This window comes from Hippoglossus stenolepis, chromosome 12 (assembly GCF_022539355.2).
Source record: "Hippoglossus stenolepis isolate QCI-W04-F060 chromosome 12, HSTE1.2, whole genome shotgun sequence".
In the NCBI taxonomy this organism is placed as follows: Eukaryota; Metazoa; Chordata; class Actinopteri; order Pleuronectiformes; family Pleuronectidae; genus Hippoglossus; species Hippoglossus stenolepis.
The window spans coordinates 11,419,685-11,442,564 of NC_061494.1; the positions used below are offsets into that span (position 1 = coordinate 11,419,685).

The 22,880-nt window shown below is 38.9% G+C and overlaps 1 protein-coding gene across 1 annotated transcript in view; it reads left to right on the forward strand.

Moving 5' to 3' along the window:
• Positions 1-22,880, forward strand: part of lmbrd1 (LMBR1 domain containing 1) — a 50,923-nt gene that overhangs the window by 25,262 nt on the left and 2,781 nt on the right. The window contains exons 8-14 of the mRNA XM_035171968.2: positions 5,634-5,759; positions 6,446-6,598; positions 9,972-10,036; positions 10,147-10,249; positions 12,140-12,244; positions 12,329-12,478; positions 13,429-13,504. Coding sequence (XP_035027859.1) covers positions 5,634-5,759; positions 6,446-6,598; positions 9,972-10,036; positions 10,147-10,249; positions 12,140-12,244; positions 12,329-12,478; positions 13,429-13,504 — 778 coding nt within the window. The remainder of the gene's footprint in view (positions 1-5,633; positions 5,760-6,445; positions 6,599-9,971; positions 10,037-10,146; positions 10,250-12,139; positions 12,245-12,328; positions 12,479-13,428; positions 13,505-22,880) is intronic.

Consider the following 22,880-nt stretch of genomic DNA (forward strand, 5'->3'; position numbering starts at 1 on the left):
AAATACTAAAGATCAATCTACATACAATTTACATTATTAGGGCAGTAACTCTTTCTATGGCGATTACAGGCTTCAAAATAATACCCCAAAAGTGTCTGTATCTGTATTCTTCACATGTGGTCAAATGTAAGTTTAAGTTCATAAGAACAGGTTCATAAGTGTGCAAAAGATGGACCTTGTACATTCTTTCTTGAAGCATTTCCGTTTACATTAGTATGAGAAATGAAAAGATTATTCTACCACTTTCCTGGCATTGTCCTTTAACCTCACAGACGGCTTAATACAATTACTGCAATTATAGAAGAATAAAACTTGTGACAATTTCTTTCAAAACCTTAAAGATTGCTCTGAAGGAGGCAGCCTGGGAAGCAGGTTAGTCAACCATGGCAGTTTTTTTTTTTTCAACACTGGACTGCCAGTTGAATTTCTTTTTTGTAGATAATTGGATCAAATTGCTGTCCATTCAAAGGAACCCTTAAAGGTTTCATTCACACTCAACCTCCTGCGAAAATATATGTCATAAAGCAGTAGTTAGACCTCCACCGCATCCAGATAAAAATCATTTTATTCATGCAAAGTAATATGGTGCCAGGATCAACATAGGGCATGAAGGAGCAGAAAGTGCTTTTCATTGGCCACTGACACATTATTTAACAGTTTCCACACATTAAGCCTCTCCACATACAGACTATTTAAAGCCAACTTTTTTTATTCGCTCAATTTACACCATACGCTACTGTCTTGAAACTTCTTAAAAGCCCATGACAGTTTTCAAGATAGAACAGCTCTTTGATAAATCCAAACACAGATGACGCTGAAGTTTGTTGCTGTGGGAAGGAGAAGAAAACTAGGTTGGATGCTGAGTCACACAACTTCAAATTTTCTATTGAAGCTCTTGATGCGCAATACTATACAAATAATATTGCTGCAATATAGGAGGCCTTTATCATAAAGTAGTCATACTTATCATGAATCAGTGCTCTCCTAAATCTTCCAGTTGGCAATGCACTGGGGGATTGTTTTATGTAATAGTGATCAATACACTGCAAATGTGCTGTAACATGAAAACTATGGATTTAATAACCTCTAGCTGATTTAATTTATCTATAAAAGCAGGATTTCATCAGCATACATGGGTATTTATTCTGTCTTGCCCTTTGTTGACAGAGGGGGACACCTGACCTTTCTTTGGTGAGACTGAACTGGGTTTCACTGCAGCTGTGTAAAACGTAAAGCCTTCTCTGTGGAATAAGTTGCATAGAGAGACAAAGAGATTCAATGTCCCTCAGTTTAAATTTGAAAAGATTTCCACTAAACTATTGAAAACCTGCTCAGACTGGAACAAGCAACAGAGTTTTATTTGAACTCCATGCAGACAGAATGAGGTCCAGCAATTTGTGACCGACATTGTATTAGTTATGACCTAAAACAAAGGCTTTTCATAACAGAGATTTTTACTCATCAAAGCAAGAAATGCACAGGCAGAGTTAATAACATTAATGATGGCTGCATGCCATGTGATATTATTGTGGATGTTCAGTCTTGAACTGGGACTCATACAGGAACTGAGACACCATCAAGGTTATTATTTTTCATCTGCTTTTCCTATTTCAAAAGTCACAAGGTCTATTGGTTTACAGAAATGACACCACTCAGTAGAATATATTTCAGGTGAAAGCTTTTCAGTATACGTCAAGCAGACATCTGCTCGTCTGCCCTGTTTCGCTGTGGATGACATGTTAGAAACCATCATAGTATCAGGAGGAAAAGCAGATACAGTAGAGACAGGCAACAGTTGAATCAGGGAACAGGTGGTCGGCCTTGAAAAGATTTATAAAAGTTAGCAGTCAGGCTTTTTAACAAAGGTTACAAATTGATTTCAGACAGTAACAGAGCAGTCTGGAGAGGCTGTGTTATTATTTTCCTGCTTACAGTGTATAACATTTACTATTTCTCATGCATACACAGCTTTTCCACAGCCCCTCAACAGGAGCCCAGAGTCAGCTGACTGAGCCCTGCACTATGTCTGTGCCATAGTGTCCCTTTTGTGGTTTTCCCACACGGAATATTTAAATGTATTTAAAGATACTTAAATATTTTAATACGAGTGTGGCACCTCAGAGTGGCCCCTTAATCACCACTTTGTCAATCCTGACCTCCATTATAATAATAGAGTTAAGGTAGCAACCCTTCTACTCCTGGTGGAAAAGGGGGATAAAATACCTCACTAATCTAATAGGTTTTCAATTTTAAACACCCCTCACCTTTTTTTGGGGTCGGACTCTTAAATATAATCTGGACGTTTTTGACTAAATTAAACGATTAACTATACTAATGTTGTGGTACAAAGAACTTATTGTCTATCCATCATAATTGTCCAAAATAATTCTAATGAAAGGATCTTAGAATAAAAAATATAAAAAGACACATTAAAACACAAAAAAGGAGACAGTGATCTTTTAGTTTGACAAAAGTAAAGTATCATTCATCTTCAGTCTGTCTAAAAATCCTGGATAAAAGAGAAAACAACAAGGAACCAACCAATTGACAGAAACTCATTCTGACATGTTTATTAAAACACCTGATATCTGATGGAATAAAGAGCAGCTGTTTGCGTCAGAGAGTAAACATCACTTGGATGCCAAATCAACTGCCAATCAACTCCGGAATCAATGGAGCATCCATCTCTGTTGATGGTCTGTGGGCTGTTTTCCCACAGGATGTGTTGCTTGACTTAAAAGTGATAGACTTTTACAATCTTGGTTGGAGGTTTTTCGTGTTTCCACTTGGGACCACAAAGCCGTGTGCTTGTGGTCGAACAAAAGGAGGACTTCAACAAGCAAGCAGTCACAGCTGGCCCTTTTTTAAATCCATAGAGATTTCAAGCTCTCTTAAATTTTGGACTTGCTTTTTTTTTGTTTTATTTACCACCTCACACTCAAACATGTTCTCGAGATGTTTGAGTGAGGTTCCAATCTCTGTGAGACAAGAACCAAATTAATTCACAATAGACTGGAGCGTGCTCATGGAACAATGTGTCTAATTTACCAGAGATTCAACGACGTCAACCGTGGAGGAGAGGGATAGTTTACAATGCCATTGCTATTTTGAGATGGCTGAGATTCCATCGTGCACTTGTCACCGCTGATTAAATAAACTGAACATAATCAAGAAGAAGTATGGCTAAGGCTCATTAATATCACATTCATCATGTTTTTCCGCCTAGTTATTCTTCTGCCTCTTGAAATGTGACTTGACCGTGTAAAAGAAATAACCAGAACGAGACAAGTGGTGGCATATGCTGCTTGGGGAACCGCTCAAATGTGCAAATCTACCAACATACATAAATGTGCTGGAGGGTGCAGAGCTTAGGCTACGTTCTATTACATTTTTAGTTCTGAGTGTGAAATGCATATTTAGGAAATTACTAGTGAAATACCCGAGCAGAATTTTCAATTAATTGAACATTTTATTCCCCTGCCTGAAAAGTTGCATTAAAACTGGCTGGGCCAGCAGTTGGCAACCATCTCATCAAATGTCAGATCGTGGATTGTCAATCATCATCCTATTTAATACTTTAGAGTTCATTGAAAAAAATGGAAGTTCTAAAAGTGAAGAAAACTCTTATACAGAATTTAGAGAAAGAAATATTTCATGGCCCTTTCGACCTCTAATCACACAGAAAGACAAAGGTTTGTGGACCTTGTCTTGTTTAATTTTATTGTTATTTCACTTAGTGTAGTTAACTACACTATCTTAGTCACACTTGGTCCCTGACCCGGGATCAGGTACAGATACAGTACATTGTAACTGGAGCATGCGCAGTCAGCCTGGTCACAAATCTTAGGTTACATGCAGGCGTTCAAGGACTGTAGCTGATCCCAGTAGACTGGCAGATGCAGAGACCATGAATCTGCCTTTGTCCTCTTTTAAATCTCTCTTAAAGACACATTTGTATAAAGGTGATTTCCCAGGACTGAGAATTCACCTTCATCTTTTTATTTACTTTGAATCCACCTCTGATCTTGCCGACTGTTTTTAGTCATTTTGTAATTTTTGTAATTTTTCTCATCGTTACCATTTATATTCTTAGATTTGTGCTCTAATTTTATCTAATGCTGTATTTCCTTTAATTGTTTTCAATTGTTTGCCCTCATTTCTTCAGTTTTAACCAGTAAATCTGTGGGGGAGACATCATCTTCCTCCTCCCTTTTAGCTCCACCATCACGAGTAGGAAGAGCAACAAAGACGAGGCTTGTGTAGGAGACCTGTGTCCACCTCGTTCTCCCTATCCCACTAACAAGTCACATGACTCTGAATGATTTTGACCAGGAACACCTCCTTCAACCAACACACACACTACACACTCCCTTTCACTCTGCTCCAAGCTATTTCTGGTTATTACCTTCCACAGTGGGTTTTAAAATAACTTTAATGAGCATGCATTATGATGTGTGAGCTAAAAATATACATTCCGGCTGAGGGGCACCTGTGTGTTTTTATTTTATTTTATTTTTCTCCCATGTAGTTGCACATTTGAGAGGTAGATGTGTTTCTCTTGGGATCTGGGGCAGGTTTTCCTTTTATGAGTGTGTTTGATATTCGGGACATGCTCCGGCCTTAAGAGCTCCATGATTCATTGCAGGAGGCGACATTCGCCCGTAGCAGAGATCCACAGCAGAGACTAATAATAGTCTGGCCGGACTTAGTATCCCATGTGACATTCTTAATACTGCCTAACACTCAGAAACTAGTAAAAGTTGTTTTAGAAAAATATAGGCGCTGACGTTTCCCCCTCTTGAAAAATTGAAGAAAGGGGGCAGCATCTTTTGACTGGGCTGAAAGTGTCTTTGCACAGAGGGGCCCTTTGTTTTATTATGAACCCATAAAATGGCACTCATCCAATCCGGTAAATGCGAGACGGCACAGGGACGGCGAGAAAGCATTGGCCTGTTGCTGTTATTATCGTTTCTATTGATTGGTCGGTTTCCTCGTATTAGAGATGTCCCCTTGTTTTTAATTATAGCTCAAACATTCCTTCAGGAGATTGAATCCCACTGATAGTTGAAAGTGCCTTTAATTATTTTTTTTTGGCACTTACTCTCTCTCTTCTGTCACAGCATGTCAGTGTATAATTGTATGTGGAAAAGAAAAGTTGTCGTGCTTTTCATTGAAATTCACGTCACTCGACACTGAGGACACTCTGATGCCCCCTCCTCTAACCCAGATTTTTTTCTCCCTAAATTTCTCCTTGTAAAAATCTCACCAGATCCTGGATGGAGGATGGTGCGACACATGGGGGCACTGTTAAGCTGTAAATTGCATCAGGATGATATAGGGCAGTGATAGCCACACAAAATGGTTGCAGCAAACTCACCAATAAACCTCAGCACAATTATAGATTCCACCATTTTAATCTTTTTTTTTTCCTCTCTCAGAAATGACACAGCCGGGAACCATATGATTTGCTGTATGTGTGTTTGCTTACCCTCATTTGACTGTTGATGGGTTTCACATTGGGATGTTGTTGTCATCAGACTGGTGGGTACGTGTGGGTGGAAGCACGTGTCGCGTGCCGTCCCACTCCCGACAACGACGTGTGATTTTAATGGTAGTCTTCCGTTGTCTTTCAGGCGTACGGTATGTCTGTGCTGCCTTTGAATCTGATAAAAGGCACCCGGAGTGTGGTGTATGAACGCCTGGAGAACACAGAGGACATTGACGATGTTGAGCATCAGATAGAGAAGCTGAAATCCAAGGTTGGTCTCAACTGATCACACAAAGTGCTGGCACAACATGACACAAACACAGTGCAAATTATCCACACGCCATGGAAGAAATCAGAGACGTGAACAGCTATAGATAATTAGATTACCAACAATTATATCTATAAAAATGTTGCCCTTTCTTATTATGTGCTTCAGTACACACTGCAGTGAGTGTATAATCACACGTTCAGTGAAAAGGTACGCATGCATTGCCTCCAGCTGATCAGTCCCTCCTCCTCCTTATCGCTCTGCCTAGCCGCTCTGTCGTTGCATGCAATTATGAATGGTTAGCATTGTCCTTATCAGCTAACTTCTTAAATGCAGGCAGCACAAACAAGGAAAACAGAAGCGAAGGCATCTATCAGTTGCTATTTGTTGCCGGCGAAAACGTGAGGTTGAACACGAACAACCCATTCATTCATCATTTCTCTCTTCTGTCCCTTGCACATAGATATTTATTTACACAGCCGTACCTGGTTTTCAGAGATAACCTACACAGTTATTGTTAAGGAAAACTAAAGTGCAATTTAGAGTGTGCTTTAATAGTTGAATGGCTAAAGTTTACGTTTTCTTAATACTTGCAAATAAGTGTATTGTTATGAGATTGAAGGTATATACATAGCACATTTCAGATTATAGCATGTCATATTGTAAATGATTTGGGTTTGTGTTGTCAGTGTGCAGATGGACGTCCCCTTTCCTCAAGGGACAGACAGAACCTGCAGGAGCTGGAGGGCAAGCTGCAGGTTCTCCAGCGCAGGGGGAGACACCTGGAAATTGCAGAGAGGAACTGCTGCACTAAAGTGGGCAGTGCTCTCAGACCTTTCAAGGTGAGGATGCATTATGAAATTGGCTTCCATACATAGAGGTAAATCATATGTTTCGATGTGGACGGCACCGCATACAAACGCAATGTCTTTAAACGTGTGGATAGTGTACGTGATCTCACAAACACTATTATTTCTGACCTTGTTTTGATTAACGCTATTGTTTTATTGTATTTTTCAGCTGAGGCAGATTGTCCTACATTTCCTTTTCTGTTTTCGCTCTTAATTATTGTGTAATTTGAAAAATTCTTATTTGGCCAAGTATCATGGCTTTGTTCGTCATCTTCCAAACAGTTTCTTTGTGCTCATGTTCTTATCTGGACTGCTCTAAATTTACTTTCAGTTGTTCTTCACACAACCGCATATTTACAGGACTCCCACGGGTTGTCTCTTCACCTAATTTAGTCTGAAGTCTCTGGGGCGGACTCGCATTTCTCAGGAAGGATCTCATGGTTCCCCAGAGATAAGCCAAAGCAACCACAAACTTATCTTTGATTCTACTTTTTTCAGGTTGGGCAACTGATACCTGGACGTTATTATATACGTTGTTTACATATTCAAATTTGCCCAAAGGGTTTGGGAAAGGAGGGGATATAACATCACTTGTTTAAGACCGATTAACAATTCAACCTCTGGGCCACCTGGTACCAACACCTGCAAATATCTTGAGATGATGCACCTCTGAGCATTTAGGAAAGATTTTCAAAATGATTCATAATGAGTACCTGGAATGCATCTTTTACAACCAGCAGGAGTACAAAGCCGTACAAATATATATGTTTGCCAGTAGTTTGCATTGCTTAAACTATCAATATTGTAGGAAAGATGCATCCTGGGAATTCATTGGATGCGTACATATTTCACACACGTTCCATGAAAAAATTATCACATCCAAAATCCCTTAAGGCTGCCCATGACTGCAGCTTCCTGTATCCTTATCCCAAACCACTCAGTCACTCAGTTTGGCATCATCAGCATTGTCAGTAATGAGGATTATGACTATCATTATGGCTGACATTATTGTCAAAACTAAAACAATCATATTTAGTAGCCTTTTTTTGTTAAGACAATAACCAGAGTATCTCTGAAATTGAAACTCTACTTAAAAAGGCACTCGATCAGCCTTTGGCAACATACTCTATTTGCTGTATCTTATTTTTGCATCTTACCTCCTTGCACCTTGCCGACTGCTATTATTTTTCTCCTCATACATTTCCTGCTTTAGCCGTTGAATGGATATGAGAGGAGAGATGGGACTGACCAACCCGCTGCTGTAATGATTCACTGTAATAATCTCCACACTCTCCTATTCATATTTTCAATCTAATCGTTGTGCACATCTGAGTTCTTTGTGGTTTGTTCGTTGGGTGTAGCATTGCGCTTACGTGGACATAAAAGCACGCCTGAGTCTCATCTCATCAGTCATGTGGAAAAGACGATTATCTCTCAGTTGAGATAAGCTCAAAGCCATATTTTTTTTTTGTTTCCATCGTCATTAACCTGAATGAAGTGTCATTTAACAGCTTTAATCTTGGCTATCCCTAAATGCACTGGCAATACAATTAAAACATGTGGTAAAATCTCAACTCCAAATGCAGCCTCATACAGCACATTAACAGAAATACGTGGTTTGTTGCTTTTAATTACAACTTTACAGGCACCACTTATATTTTACTGAATACTATGAAATACATTTGTAAAAAATGTACAATCCACCTGCATGAATCTCGAGAGCATTTTGCATTTTTCAATACCTGCAGAATAATTTACTTGTTCCAAGGGACCAGAGCTGAGAGCAAGTCTAACATGACAAGAACAGCACTCTGCACCCTGCTATTCATATTTAACTTCAGCTTATATCTTTTACATTGAATGTACGTTGTGCTGATGTGAATCGAATGCGACTGATATGTCCTTACTTTCCTCTCCTACACAGCATGCCATAGGCGATCCACAGTAAAATAGGTCTCACGGTTTCTAATCATGTTTTCCATGTTGACAGGACAAGTCCCAACGTCACTCTCTTAGTTCACGTTTCACCACTGCTATTCGTTTTCCAGCGTTTTACTGCACCGCAGGGATGCACAAACATTTTAAACCAATGTCAGTAACAGTTTGTCTTTAACCGAGGGGGTTAGCACTAATGGCAGTCCCCAGACTCGAATTTAAACCGTAATGAGTTGGGAGATTTATATACCGCATACCCGGTGCACTGTTGTCGAGTGATAAGCCAGATGATTGTGACTTCTCCGGAGCGGTCACACCACAGTGTCTCAAAACATATTCTGTCCTTTTTTTTTATATCAAGCCTGCCAGTGGGTGAAAATGACTCACCGAACAAGAGAGGAAGGAGCATGTACAACTACAAAAAGTGCTTGGCCCTCACAAAATGGTTCATGTATTTTGATTGCATCATTAAAAAAAAAAGCTGTTTGTTAAGCTGAGCCGTCTGGATAAGTAATGTTGTTCTCATATGAAAATAGATCCCACCTTTTCATTAGTTAAAAAATTGTTTGTTCATGTTTTGATAGCCGTGTTAAGTGTGTCCCTGCAACAAACATGATGAAGAGATAAGGCCAGTTTAATCAGAGAATTTAGATGGTTGTTCATCTTAAGATGATACGAAAAATGAATGTTGATCATCAGTTTTTGATTGTAATTTACCACAATCATTGAGAAATTACTTCAAGGGAAGTTTATATCAAATCTAATTGGTTTACAAAGCACCAATTTTCTCAGTGCTTTATTGATAAGGATGTGTCAGAAGTCAAAGCTTGCAGGAGTGAGAAAATAAATGGGCTTTTTTGTTCATTTTTCATATTCAGGTTTTTTTTTTATCACTCTTCAATCCTGAGACGTGCTCAGATGTATGATTAGCTTGGTAATTAATTGTCAGGGTCCGAACATGCGTTTCATCACTCTTTGAAGGCATTAAACAAAAAATCACAGCAATGTAATTCATTTTAATTGCATTTAGATTTACATGTTCACCTGCTTTTTTACTCTGCTATAGCTGATAGCAGTTATTTTAGGTTTAAATGCCCCCTTGAAAACGAGCAAATGATGGGCTTTTTTTGCCGTCTTGGCTGCCATCAACCTTTTCCCTCCCTGGTTGCAGCCTCCCCACTCTGTCTGGGCTGTACCATTGCTTACCCCCTGTCACCTTCGGCAAAAGAGCCAAACTGCGGCTGGCCAGGCCATATGGTCTCCCCTTGAAAAAAAGAGACATGGCAGAAAGGTTATATTGGATGACCAAGTGGATGCATTTGAAAATATACCCTGTAATTTTGCTGGGTTTCATTCCCTATAGGTGCATTTCCTGGTTGTGGTATACTGTTTTTTATTATAATGTATTTGTTTTGTTGTTATTTTGCAGATAATGTTGGGCATTTTCTTTATCCTGGTCGCACTGCTGTTCACCATTGCCCTATTCATTTCAAAGTAAGTCATGCCACATCCTATAACACTTAAAAATCTACATCTCTTAAGGCAGACAGTGTAATTTTAAGATTATCTACAAGTAATGATTTTTCTATCTCAATTTGTTTCAGTTTGGATAAAGCTCTCCACTCTGCTGGCATGAGCTCAGGGTTCATCATCTTTGGCACCAACCTAACCAATCCTCTGAATGAACTTCTACTCGCCCTACAACCCGTGAGTATACCCTCATCTCTCATGTCCAAAAGATGATTATCCTCAATTAAGATATGCTTAGAGCCCTATTTTTCTCTTTTCCATGATCATTAACCTAAATGAAGCCTCATTTAAAAACATTATTCTTGGCCATTCTTAAACGGAGCAGTGCATGTGCTTCAGTTCAGTGCAGGTGAACTGTGAAATAGCTAAATCTAAACTACAAAAACAGCTACTCGTATTGTCTTAAATGTCACTTAATGGTTTCTCACTTTTAAATACAGCCCTATAGGCGCCGCTTCTATTTAACAAAATGCCAAGTGTTGACACATTTGCCAAAGGGGAAATTATACCTTCACGAATCCATGCTCAAAGTTTCATTTCTCAAGAAGTGCAGAATAATTTAATGTTCCGAGGGCGTAGAGCTGAGAGCGAGTCCAACACGATAAACTCAGTAAGCACAGATCTGAGTCGGAGCTCAGTACAGGTGAAATCTACAAATGATGACTTCAAACAACTACTATTTGATCGATATTACAAAATTCTTCTAGAGGTTATACATTCTTACAATCAATGAACCTCCATCATACATTCTCTGTGAACCACATTTGGCAATACATTAAATATAAGGTGTAAAGGTGTAGTGCGATACATGAAAAATGACTAAGTATGGTACGAAATAAACAGTTCAACAATTCTTCTATATGTTATATACAATATCTGCATGATGCACCACCATTCACAGATGATAAAATATTATAAATTACAAATAAATGGAAAAAATACAATTATAGAATTCTGCTTCTCAAAACAAGACCCAAAGAAAACATTGGTGGAGCTTGGAAACTATTAGAATTGAGTTATTGAGGCAAATTAGACAATAATATATTAACTTTTTAAACTTTTAAGTGTTGATACCATCGAAATTTCATCAAATTCTGTGTATTTGCCATAAGATTTCACATCTTGTTCAGATCGTTAAGCCCTATGAGGCAAATTGTGATTAGTGAATGTGGACCATACTAATAAAATGCAATTTATTGATGAATTGTTCTGGAAATAAAATAAAATAATGCAGCCACCTTTCAAGCCTTTGTGTATCAGTTTCTATCTTTTAATATTAATATCTCCAAAAATGAATCAGCAATAAGTCATAAGAAGGGCCGCAAACATTTCCAAGCATTCCATTTATTTGTGCAACCTCATGGATTTGGGAAACTGACATAAGCAGTGGTGTCAAATGACCTAAGCCTTATTTTAATTGTCTGTTCAGACTGACGTCACGACCATTACTCCTTTCCTCCAGGTCATTGCGGCAGGTCTGGACACAGAACAGAACATCCTCTTTAAAACTTGGTATTCTGCAGCAGCGTTTTAGAGGAAGAAATGACTGACAGCTCAGACCATTAAAGAATTGCTTCATAGATAGTGGCATTGATTAAATGTCTAAGGCCAGTGTTTAAAAGTATGACCTTGGTATTTAAGGAATTAAGTGCACCATACCAGGAATAGGATGCTATATAGGTGGAAGGTTGAATAAGAATGTTTCACTTATAGAACATAATCACTAAATATTTATATGTTGCACGCGCTGTGCTTTTTATGTCTGGAGAAGCATCTGTAAATAGTGTGTTTTTTTACAGATTAACAGGAAAAAGGTTAGGAAATACAGTTTTTAGTGTTAAACAGTCTTGACAGTGTCAGAGTTCAGTGCACAGCGTCCGGCTCAGACGTGCTCCAGGTTAATTGGCCTTGACCGAGTGGTGTTGATGACTCTTCCTCATTAGCAGCTCAAAGCTTCCTTGAGAGGCAGCCAGCCTGAGTGTCTGGCTCTGAGAGCAGCAGTGACTGTATAGCATGTGCTTTTATACATGCGAGACATGTAGCTGACCTCTGTCCCTGTTTTCACAGGTTTTCCCGCTGGATTACATCCTGATCACCGTCATCACCATGTACTTTGTTCTCACATCCATGGCTGGCATTCGCAACATGGGCATCTGGTTCTTCTGGATAAGGGTAAGCAAATACCACACTCGCATGAAACTACAAACACACCATTAACATTGACATTATTAACCTGAACATTTTCTTATTTTCCAGCTCTACAAAATAAGACCAAAGAAAACCCGTCCTCAGGCTCTCCTCTTCCTCTGCATGATTCTCCTCTTGATCGTCCTTCACACCAGCTACATGATCTACAGCTTAGCCCCGCAATACGTCATGTACGGCAGCCAGAAATATCTTGTGCAGGTGAGGAAAACAGTTTTTGTTTGTATTTGTGTGGCTATAGCTCTGACGATGGGGCTCTAACAATGGCAGTGGTCAGTCATAGTAGTTTCAATCCACTTTGGTCCAGCAGGGTGTAGGCAGCACCGGCGGTCTCTAAGGGCCGGTAGCGGCTGCTTTTAGACCCTTGTTTCCTCATGGATTCTGTCTATCCGTATTAGACTGTGTGTCTATTACTGTGTGGTTCTGCGGTTTTGACAGTCCACCCCCTGTGTGATCTGATGTTTCTCTGCTCCCTCTCTGTGTGTGGGTGTGTGCATGTGGTTTAGATGCACCCTTGTGTCTATGCTTCGTCTCAAAAATCCTATAAACAACATAATTAAAATGAAGCACAATGTTGCTGCTCAAACATCCTGTTTTTAAATGAAAGAAAAAGGGCCTTTTTTGAAACCATTGCATGACAACGGGGTAAGAACATTGTTCTTACAGGGTAGTAACTTTATTCCTATCAGCTGCTGCTTTTTCACCCACAGTATCCGAATATATTTGCCCTTTTATGCCAACCAAGCATATCCAGTGTACCCTGGATAGTAGAGAATATTAAATACCTTAAACTTAAGCCCTTTTTATCGACTTTAGTAATCTTTAAAGTTCCTCTAGGTGAAGCAGCTCTTTAAATGACTTTCAATTATATCATACTTACATGTGGCTATGTTGAAAATCCTTTATATTAATCTGTATAATCTTAATTATGTTGTTTTATTCTATTTATCTATGGCAAAACATATTCTGTCCTGGAGATGTTTCCATTACTTTGTAAAAGTTATGGTAATTTTATAATTTATGAGTAAAAGGTTGTTAGTGTTGGGAATTGTTGTGGTATTATAGATTTTCAGAGATGTGTATGTTACTTCTTCTCAAGGCTAAATCTGTTTGTTACTTTGCTTAACAGATAAGTGCCTCTTGTGTTTCAGATGCCCTCAGCAGGTCCTACATCTGGGAACTCTACTATTGGCACCACAAGGATCTGTGATGCCGATGCGCCTGAGGGTAAGTCTGACATCTCCGCTCGCTCACCGCTGTAGCGCCGGTCTAATAGCAAGATGTTGGAAGAACCTACAACACATCATCAAAGATTCATCCCTCACAAGTCGAGTCTATCCTGGAAGAAAGGAAAGGACAGAGTACAACGCGGCCATTTCGTGTAGAACATATACTTCAGCAATCTTCACCATTCGTTATTTATTAGAGAGAATAACACCAAGGACAAACATTTGCTAATGCGGAACATGCCTTCCTGCTGTCTCCATGCCAACGCTTATTACAGTGAATCAGCCATGAAAACAAGTGTGTGAATGTACATCATACAAGTGAAGTATATCATACTAATTTATACTAAAATTGCACAGTTCCCTAAATATACCCTCTCCATCAAGATCCATGCATTATTCCCTGGGATATTGTTGAAATAGGCAGCTGTGGCTCAGGAGGAAGAGCAATTTTATCCACGAACCGGACGTCGGCGGTTGGATTTGGTCTATTGTGCATGTTTGTATTTAATAACGGAGGTTGGTTAGTAGAGTGGATAATCATTCATTTATTCAAATGAACCGAGGTGGGACATATCCTCTCCCAGAAGATGCACTTAATGAGCGTTGTTTGGTTTCAATGTCAAGTATGTAATATAAAAATTGGGTGAAGTTCACGTGAAAACACTTAAAGTTTGAGTGGTAATTATTGTAGTCAATTAAGTATGTTATATTTCCTGCTTTTATATATTCCCTGGTAATATATTTACTGTGCCGGTGTTAAATGATGATAATATTTATCGGTATTAATGTGTAGGAGTGCAAAAAGTTTACATGACAGTTAATAGGTAATTTTAAACTATTATTTTTATTTTTTGTTTTGATCTGTTTAACCGCAGTTTCTTTTGTTTAATTCATTGTGGGGGTTTTTTGTTTGTCCTGCATCCCTTTTACTAAATAAAAAAAAGATAGCGTCTTTAATCTTAGATTAATGGTTCAAATAAAATAAAATACAAACCAAACTTCCTAGCTAAGCATGTAGTGCTTTTATGTGGGAGGCTAAATGCAACGTGGGTCGAAACCCTCTGAAAACTGCAAACCAACATCTTTTATTTGGTGAAAATAAAAACCCTTGTAGTAAATATGTCTTTAGTTTTATGAATATCCATAGCAATATTGATACATTATATTATTACAGCATTTTTAGATGGTATATTGAGAGCAGTTTTAAGAGTTTCCCTTTACTTGTTGGCAGGCTAAACAGTTTGTTTTACACATTGCAGTCTAAATGCTTTGCCCAGATTAATTAGCTGATAGCTGTTTAAAGAACCTATAATGTTGACGTTGACTGTAGACTTTATCAATGACGCTGCTGCTTGGTATTTTATGTGTTATATTGCGGTGATTGTTAAGGAAGAGGTAGCACAGTGTTGGCAGGAGATGTGTACAGCATATCGCAGCATTTTTCACAATTTATTCATGATTATAACTGAGTCAATATGTAATTATCCATCCATCCATCCATCCATCCATTGGGGGCCTGGTTGTTGTCATTGGGACTGAAAATGGCCTTATAGGGTTAGAGTTTTGTTAATTTATCAGTGTTTAGATGTAGAGAAACGGATCTGAACTAAAATGGGAATCTTTGTTGTTAAGTACCGAAACTAGATTCGGTCTCGCCAGTGAAATGACACCTTTGGGATAACTTGAGAGTAATTTCCCTCACTACAAGCTGAAGGACGAAAGAAGTGATTAACATGTATTTGTTTGGGCTTTGTGCCGTGGATATGGTCTGTGATTGCTGACTATATCGGGGTTACACAACAAGGAGGTGCTAATAGACTAATGCCTCTGACATTTGAAAGAATATCACCTGTTTGGCCCCTCTTCCCGTGAATCGGTGGCATCTTGCACTGAAGTCAATCAGTAGCTAAGATGAAAAAGGTACAATTAGGCAGAATACATTAACAGTTGTCAATCAAATCAGTTCCTCTGACAACACGTAAAGTAAGTGGTATTTTGTGTTCACAATATCGTGATAGAGATGAGCATCCAGAGCTGGTTCTCCCATGAGGAAAGGCAACTCACCAAAATACTTGATCTCCTAAAAATGTGTATTCCACCATACTGTAAAGATGCAGCTGAAAAATATAGATACATTATATTATGAAAACCTCTCTCTAACCATTTTGTCTACTGTATAATGAGGAGCAATTTGATATCAAAACACAACTATCCAGGTACCTGTGCAATCACAGGTTCAACAAAGATTTTGAAAAATAAATCTGATATTATATTTCCGTTGCCGAAAAAAGGCTCCATTCAATTTCTTTCAACTCCTGCTCTGTATTGACAATACTGCGCATGCTGTCAATATACAATAATTACACAAACTCACAATCCCCATAATACTCTTGTTTACATGACTATTCAGACAGAATTGGCTTTTCTTTGTTTGGTTGTTTGTTTTTATCAAACAAATAACGTGTTTTCTGTCCCATGACAATTAATCCAAACAGATCCGCCCAGGATTCTGCACCACTTTGTCATTTTGTGTATTGTAGCCTTGAGATTGTCATGAATTTTTTTATCTGACAAGAGAAGTTATAGATAGCTGTCGAAGTTAAGCTATAATAACTAAGGCCCCCTTAGTTGGAACAAAAATTCCACATTTTGCCCATGTAGCATTAAATATTCAATATGTAAATGTGCTTAACTTAAATGTCTAAAAACCACTGAACACCTAGGTTATATATTTTGTTACTTGTGTACTTAAATTATCCGAAATGTTTCGAAACAATGTTCAAACCAAGAGAAACCCTCAATTTTGTTCAATGTAAACAAACGTTTGATCTTTTACGTCATATCAGCTCTACCCGTAGCTTAGTCCATCTCTGCTTCCAGGCACACGACTAATGATGAAGGAAAAACACACTGCTAGCCAGTTAGCTCGTCACCTGTTTTGTCCTTCCCCCTTTTTTGTACCAGTCACTCCTAATGGATCAGGATTATCCAATGAAAGTTTAACACTTTACCTCATCCATGAACGTAATATGCGCCCGAGTCATCTCAATTAGATTTTCATTGGCAATGGTGGTGAAGACAACAACTCCCATGATCCCACACTGCTTCAAAAAAGTAATTTGAATGAGGTGTTTTTTATTATTGTGATTGAGAAACCCTCAATTGAGACTGTGCATATTTAAATGAAATTGCTGATATACTGAAGCCTTGACTCCGCCACCTCCATCACTTCAGTATATCAAACTCTGAATCACTTGAGTTTTCTGTCATGTACAATACATGAACTATAGTAACATAATATATTCTGTACTATAAGCATGCATATGGTTAATGAACACATTCACATACCATTCACATTATCTAATTCTGACCCTTAACCTTATTTTACCAAAAAAGAAAATTGTAAACGGACGTAAATTTGTCAAACTATATTTTAGTTTTCAAATGTTGTTTCACATTTACTTAAGTACCACATTGTACTCTTTTCTTTGTAAACATAGAAAATAGTGCTCTTCATGCAGTGGCCCTTGGGGAAAAAAAACAAAAACATCACCATAGCAAGACATTCACCAGCATGGATATAAATTGACACTTCACTTAGAGTCTCTAAATCCCATGCTCCTCTCTGTGGATGTGGAAAACAAGAACGGCAATATACTGTGGTAGAAAACATATCAACCCTAGAACAGGCTCTGGGAGGACATCACTTAAAAATAACCTTTAGTGTGACACCGGATCAAAAGGCAGCCAAGGCAAAATAGGAAAGGAGGCAGGCTGGTGACTGATTGGCCGGTTGGTCACAGTGGTGTAATGTGAGCAGGTGCTCAGTACCAAGCTCTCATCTACTCCGAGGTCATTACCACGCCATTACTCATTTACTCAGCATAATGGAAAAGGAATCGACAGAAATTAGTTGCAGGGGCCCCACACAACCTGAACCCTACTTCAGTGTGTGATTTAACGCAGGTTAAAAAGAAGAAAAATAAGAATCTGAGTTCTGAAAGTGCCACTCTTTGGACGTCTGTACTGTGAAGATGCTGCTTTCCTCTTTCCCTCTGCAGCTGAAAGGGCAAAAATCGTACTCCATTTAATTTTATACCCGTAGTTTCTCAAGCCATTGGCACAAACTTGAATCCTCCCGGTACTAAATCTCTCCAGGTTGGGTTTTAGTATATTGAATAACTTAATAACTCAATAAGTAATTTTATTAATGAATTTAATTTAATCTTTAATGGGTTTGTGAAGCTTGTGTGAAACCTGAGTAATCATCAGCATGAGACAGGGCTGCCATTAAAATCATGCTTACCACCAGGATGCGCACGTTGCTACTTCTGGTGGGGGAGTTGATTTGAAAATGGACAAAATATATATATATATTTTTATTTTTAGTTAATGTAGCTGCATGCACATCCCTCTTTGATAATATGATCTCGATAATGTGATACTCTTTTACTAAATGACAGTTCACTCCTTGTGTCAGATCTAAATGTAAATATGCACTCAGTGCTATTTACATATGTCACCCTATGATTCAGTAGTTCATTTAATTTTATTTCATAATAATTATCTCATCAAAGATTTATCTGTCTTCTTGATTACTCCCTCACCTAAGGCATTAACTAATTAAACCCCTCTGCGGTTTATTGCCGTAATGTTAACGCCTCCATCGTTACATTAGTAACCTTCAGTATTGCTTTCATTAGTTCCCTTTACTGTCTAACCAATGATTTTAATGATATTTGTACACTAGTGGCAAACTGTGAGGTTTAGAGCTCAGCCTTCAACGCTGTCCCCAGTTATGAAGTCGTAAGCGATGAGCGAGCCACCTAACCTTTTCTCTACCTAGACATCAAAAACGACGAAGTAAGCCCTTCATTTCAGAAACAAACTTGAGAGAAATTAGGCTGAAATTTGAATATGAAGAGAATAATTATTAAATATATGAGATTGAAAACAAAACCAAATGATTCTCAAATCAAGTCTGTGTCAGACTGCCAATTGTGTAAAGGCCTATTACAATATTAATTTGTTTCAAAAACAACATAATTTGTTACAGAACGGTGGCTTGAAAACATATTAAAACAAAAAAATGTTGCCAACAAAATGCCAAATGCCTGCTGTCAATTTGCCAGTAAACATCCTCTGGTTAGGTTTTTATGTTGAGGATTTGTATCACCAGTAAGGTTGGTGCTGTCAGAGACAAAAGGATGAAATATGAAGGTATGAGACCCCTCAAGCCTTCACCATGCTGTAAAGATGTCTTGCTGGGAGTTTAAGATGATGAGCGGATGTCCAGCTCCTTCATTGAAAGACAAAAGAAATGACTGATTATTTCTAGTTTGAATCCCAGTGATGAAACTTCTGGTGAAGCGGAGTGTTCTCACACTGTGGACCGCTGTCTGTTTCCTAGCAACTTGCAGCATTGTTTTAAAGACCTTCGGGGGGGGGAGATGGCCGTAATTTAATGTGTTGCCTCTGAGATGTCAGGTGCCTGAGCAATTTTCAACAAGAGACTCCGCCACCCCCATCACAAATTAATAGTCATTTTCTTTGCATCAAGGGGATCATCGTCAATTTGCATTACAATGGAATATGTCAGTCAAAAGGGATGTTGTTTTTTTAAACGTCCATCTTGTGATCCACACACACCAGCTACCTATTCTTGTATTTTGCTTAATTGTGCGATGTTCAGAGTCTGTGCAGTGAACTATATCTGACTTTTACTTTGTTATGCTTTACATATCTCAAATCCACAATACACTTTACATATTCCATATTTACTTCACCCAGCACATACATCATACATGATATTCATTCTCTAGGCATGATTGATTATTGTTTTATGCACCAGTAAGTCATATAAAACATACACTGATTACACATCTGTACATTACTCTGTCTTATGCAGAATACACATGCATTAATCTACATAAGTATCCTACTTTCTTCTTTGTCAATATCTTCTTGGATGCATGTGCAGGACGATCATTGACTGAAGCGTTCTAATAAAGGGCTTCAACTGAGTGCTGTCATCACTTCTGTGTGATTGACTCGTCCTGAATTCAGTCTTTCATTGTGTCAAAATATCTCCACACAGAAGTTGGTTAGGACCAAAATTGAGCTATAAAGAGAGTTAATAATGAATGCAGCCTTTACGGTCTAGTCCAGGTCTCTTAGTACTTTCTGATTTGAACTGTACTTTTTTATTTGTCAGGACCCTGAAACTAAACTCCAACCAATGCAAGTGGTGTTTACAAGTTGTGTGATGTCTTGTGTTAGTACTTCTAATGGACCTTAGATCTCAAACCTGATATGGTTGTGTAAAGTAATTTAATCATAGCCACTTATGATAGAAAACAAGACGATTGTCTTTGCTGCTTCCTGCTGGTGGTCAAATGAGGTTGCTTCTTCATATCTGGTCTTTTGTGTCTGCATCTGGATGTTTTCAGCTCTGCTCAAATGGATTTTCTTTGAAAGTAAAAAACTTGCCCAGTGAAAACGATGCTTTTAGTGAACTTTTATCGACAACACCAATAAGAGAACCCAGAGATTTGAAAGCAGTTCTGCTGGAGGAACATCAGCATCCTCAAAGGACATTGAATAAAGTGCTCCTTTGCTTTCCGATGGAAAAGAAAGTAAAAGCACATAGTGTAGGTACTCGAGTGCCTGCTGATAGAGAGGCTTTCACAAAGTCTGTGTGTGTGTGTGCGCACAGTGTTTTATGCATGTATTTGTGTTTGAATACAGAGACAAAACTTATACATAATGCATCACGCTACACGGGCAGCATTCACTCGGGTATCACAAGTCAAGGTGAAATTACCTGCACTCCCACACTGCCCCATGCTCTTATCAGAGAACAGTAATGATTTCAAGGTGAAGCAGGTCAGCGGCGTACATGATAATATATTTAGGCAGACCACTGTTGTGAACCATCTGTAGGTCCCACTTGGAGCCCTGCAGTTCAGGTGAGCAGCTGCAGAGCTACAGATGGCGGAGGTAGTGAAGGAAAGGACTGGGGTCATGGGGATGCTGCATAGACTTGCTTCTTCTTCAATTATCTGTTGATCCAGGTGAAGCGAAGGCTGATTGTCGGTACACTCCCGGGGGGGTCCTCTCAATCTAATCTTTATTAGAGGTGAAGCGGTACATATCTGGATATTCCTCCTCCTTCTTCTCTTTTTTTTTTATTTTTAGTTCGCAGTCAAGAGAGGAAAGCTTTTGAAAATACTGAGTGTGATGAATATATTCCGAACCACAATGAATTATTGCTGTGGACCTTGATGTCATGTAGCTTGCTATGAGTCTGATTGCACTGTTCACAGGGTTAGAGTCTGTGTGTGGAGTGCTGTAAGAAGCAGTGTGATAGGAGCAGCTCAGCAGGGTTAGTGTTAATGCTCCAGATGGCTCTCTAACATAGCCAGACAGTGCATCGCGTCCTCACTTCGACTCGGTGGACTTTCTCCCTTTCCTTATTCCTGTTGTGTTGACACAATATAAGTCGGACTGGGATTGTGTTGAAATATATTTTCCCTTTATTGCTTCAGTGTGCATGGTTGTGCTTATTGACACACAGAATGAGAGCGGAAGCACTTTGTTCTTTACATTTCTTTCCTGTGTTTTTACACGGAAAGAATTGACGCACTGAGAAGAGACCTGAACACATGGCGCATTTCAATTAGCCCGTGTCACATTTGACGTCATCTGCATTTCCTTTGCCTGTTGATAATCACTCATGCACATAAAGAGGAATGACTCAGCTTAAGAAAACATATATTATTGCTGCCAAAGAGGCTAGGCAGCGCAATCAGCCGTATCCGTTCTGTCAAAAAATACAGAGTTAAGACTCAAAGGTGATGTCACCGACGTACAGCACAGAGCAGCGCCGCAGACAAAGAAAACAGCAAAGCAATAAATGTGTCCCTTTCCTCAAGTTTTTACTTTTGATGTTTATATTAATGGCCATGGTGCGTGGTTGGTATTGATTGAGCTGTCCTTGGTCTGAGCAAATAAATGTCATTTGAGGAAAAGCCACAGGATGTGCTTCGTGAAAATGGCAACAATAGAGGTCACCGTCAGGTTCAAGTCAGTTACATTCAGAACTTATTGCTTTTTACCCTTTTCACATTTCTTTTTTTAATAATTTATGTACACTCTGACATGCGCACGTGTATAGTAACTGGCTCTTTGTACCTCATCAGAGAATGTGGGTTACATGCATAACCTTTCCTTCAAGGAGACATTTTTTGTGTATGTAAAAGATCTGCAAAGTTAAAAACCCGAACGAAAAAACTGCTCTTGGATCTCCTGAAACGCATCGACAGTCGTCAGGCCAATACCTCCAGGGAATCATGTCATGTGACACCCTGACACCCAACATTTGCATGATGCATGCCTAGCAGCTAGTCTGACACACCCCCTAACAAAGCCAGGTAAAGATAGGACGGACATTTCCTACACACACTGGAAGCAGTTGACCAATCACAACAGAGTGGGCCAGCCGGCCAATCAGAGCAGACTAGGCCTTTGCTAAGTATTTCACACAGAGGCTGACAAGAGGAGCTGGAGCAATGGATTGTGGTTTGTGAGTGAATTGTTTCCCGAACAGTAGATGATAACCCAAATGTAAATGATGAACCTGAATATGACCATTATATGTCTCGTTTAACCTCCGGTTCACCTTCATCTCAATGTTTCTTCATACGTGTCCTTGCTTGTGACTTTAGCCTTTTCCACAAGTATTACTGGATATGTTCGATGCAAGCCTCCATTAAATTTGACATCGTTCCAGTTTTATCCATTGGTTGAGCCACATCCACATTGACAGTGACATGGCTTTCCTCTTTTCAGAAGTCTGGTTGTCCTTTTTAGTTAGAGTGACAAAACTGCCCGAGGCAATTCTCCATGTAGTAATAGCCTATTTTTTTAAGTGTGTACACACCCCTTTGTAACAGATGTATAACAAGTTCCACACTGGTGCCACTACAACCACAGTCACTATAGAGGTGTGACATTTTATTCGACCAGTGCTATTTCACTGGATGAAAGTTCACACCACAGAAAAGTTACTGTTACATGTCGTATTTCTCCTTCGACCATTATTCCTCTGGGTATCTGTCTTCTTCTCTTCCTCCACTCCTCTTTCACCTCTTCCCGATCCCTCTTCTCTCTCTCCATCATCCGTCACCCTGTCTTTTTTTCTTACTTTATACGATGATTGCTTTCCTTCTTCAAGCGTTTCTGTACCAGTTCATCAAAAACAGTGGAAAACATTTTGGTGCGGGATGATTTAGGATGATGTGATGTAGTAACTTTTTTGTTAACACATTTACACACATATTGCCGTGTTTCTTGAATCAGTCATTGGATTTTTT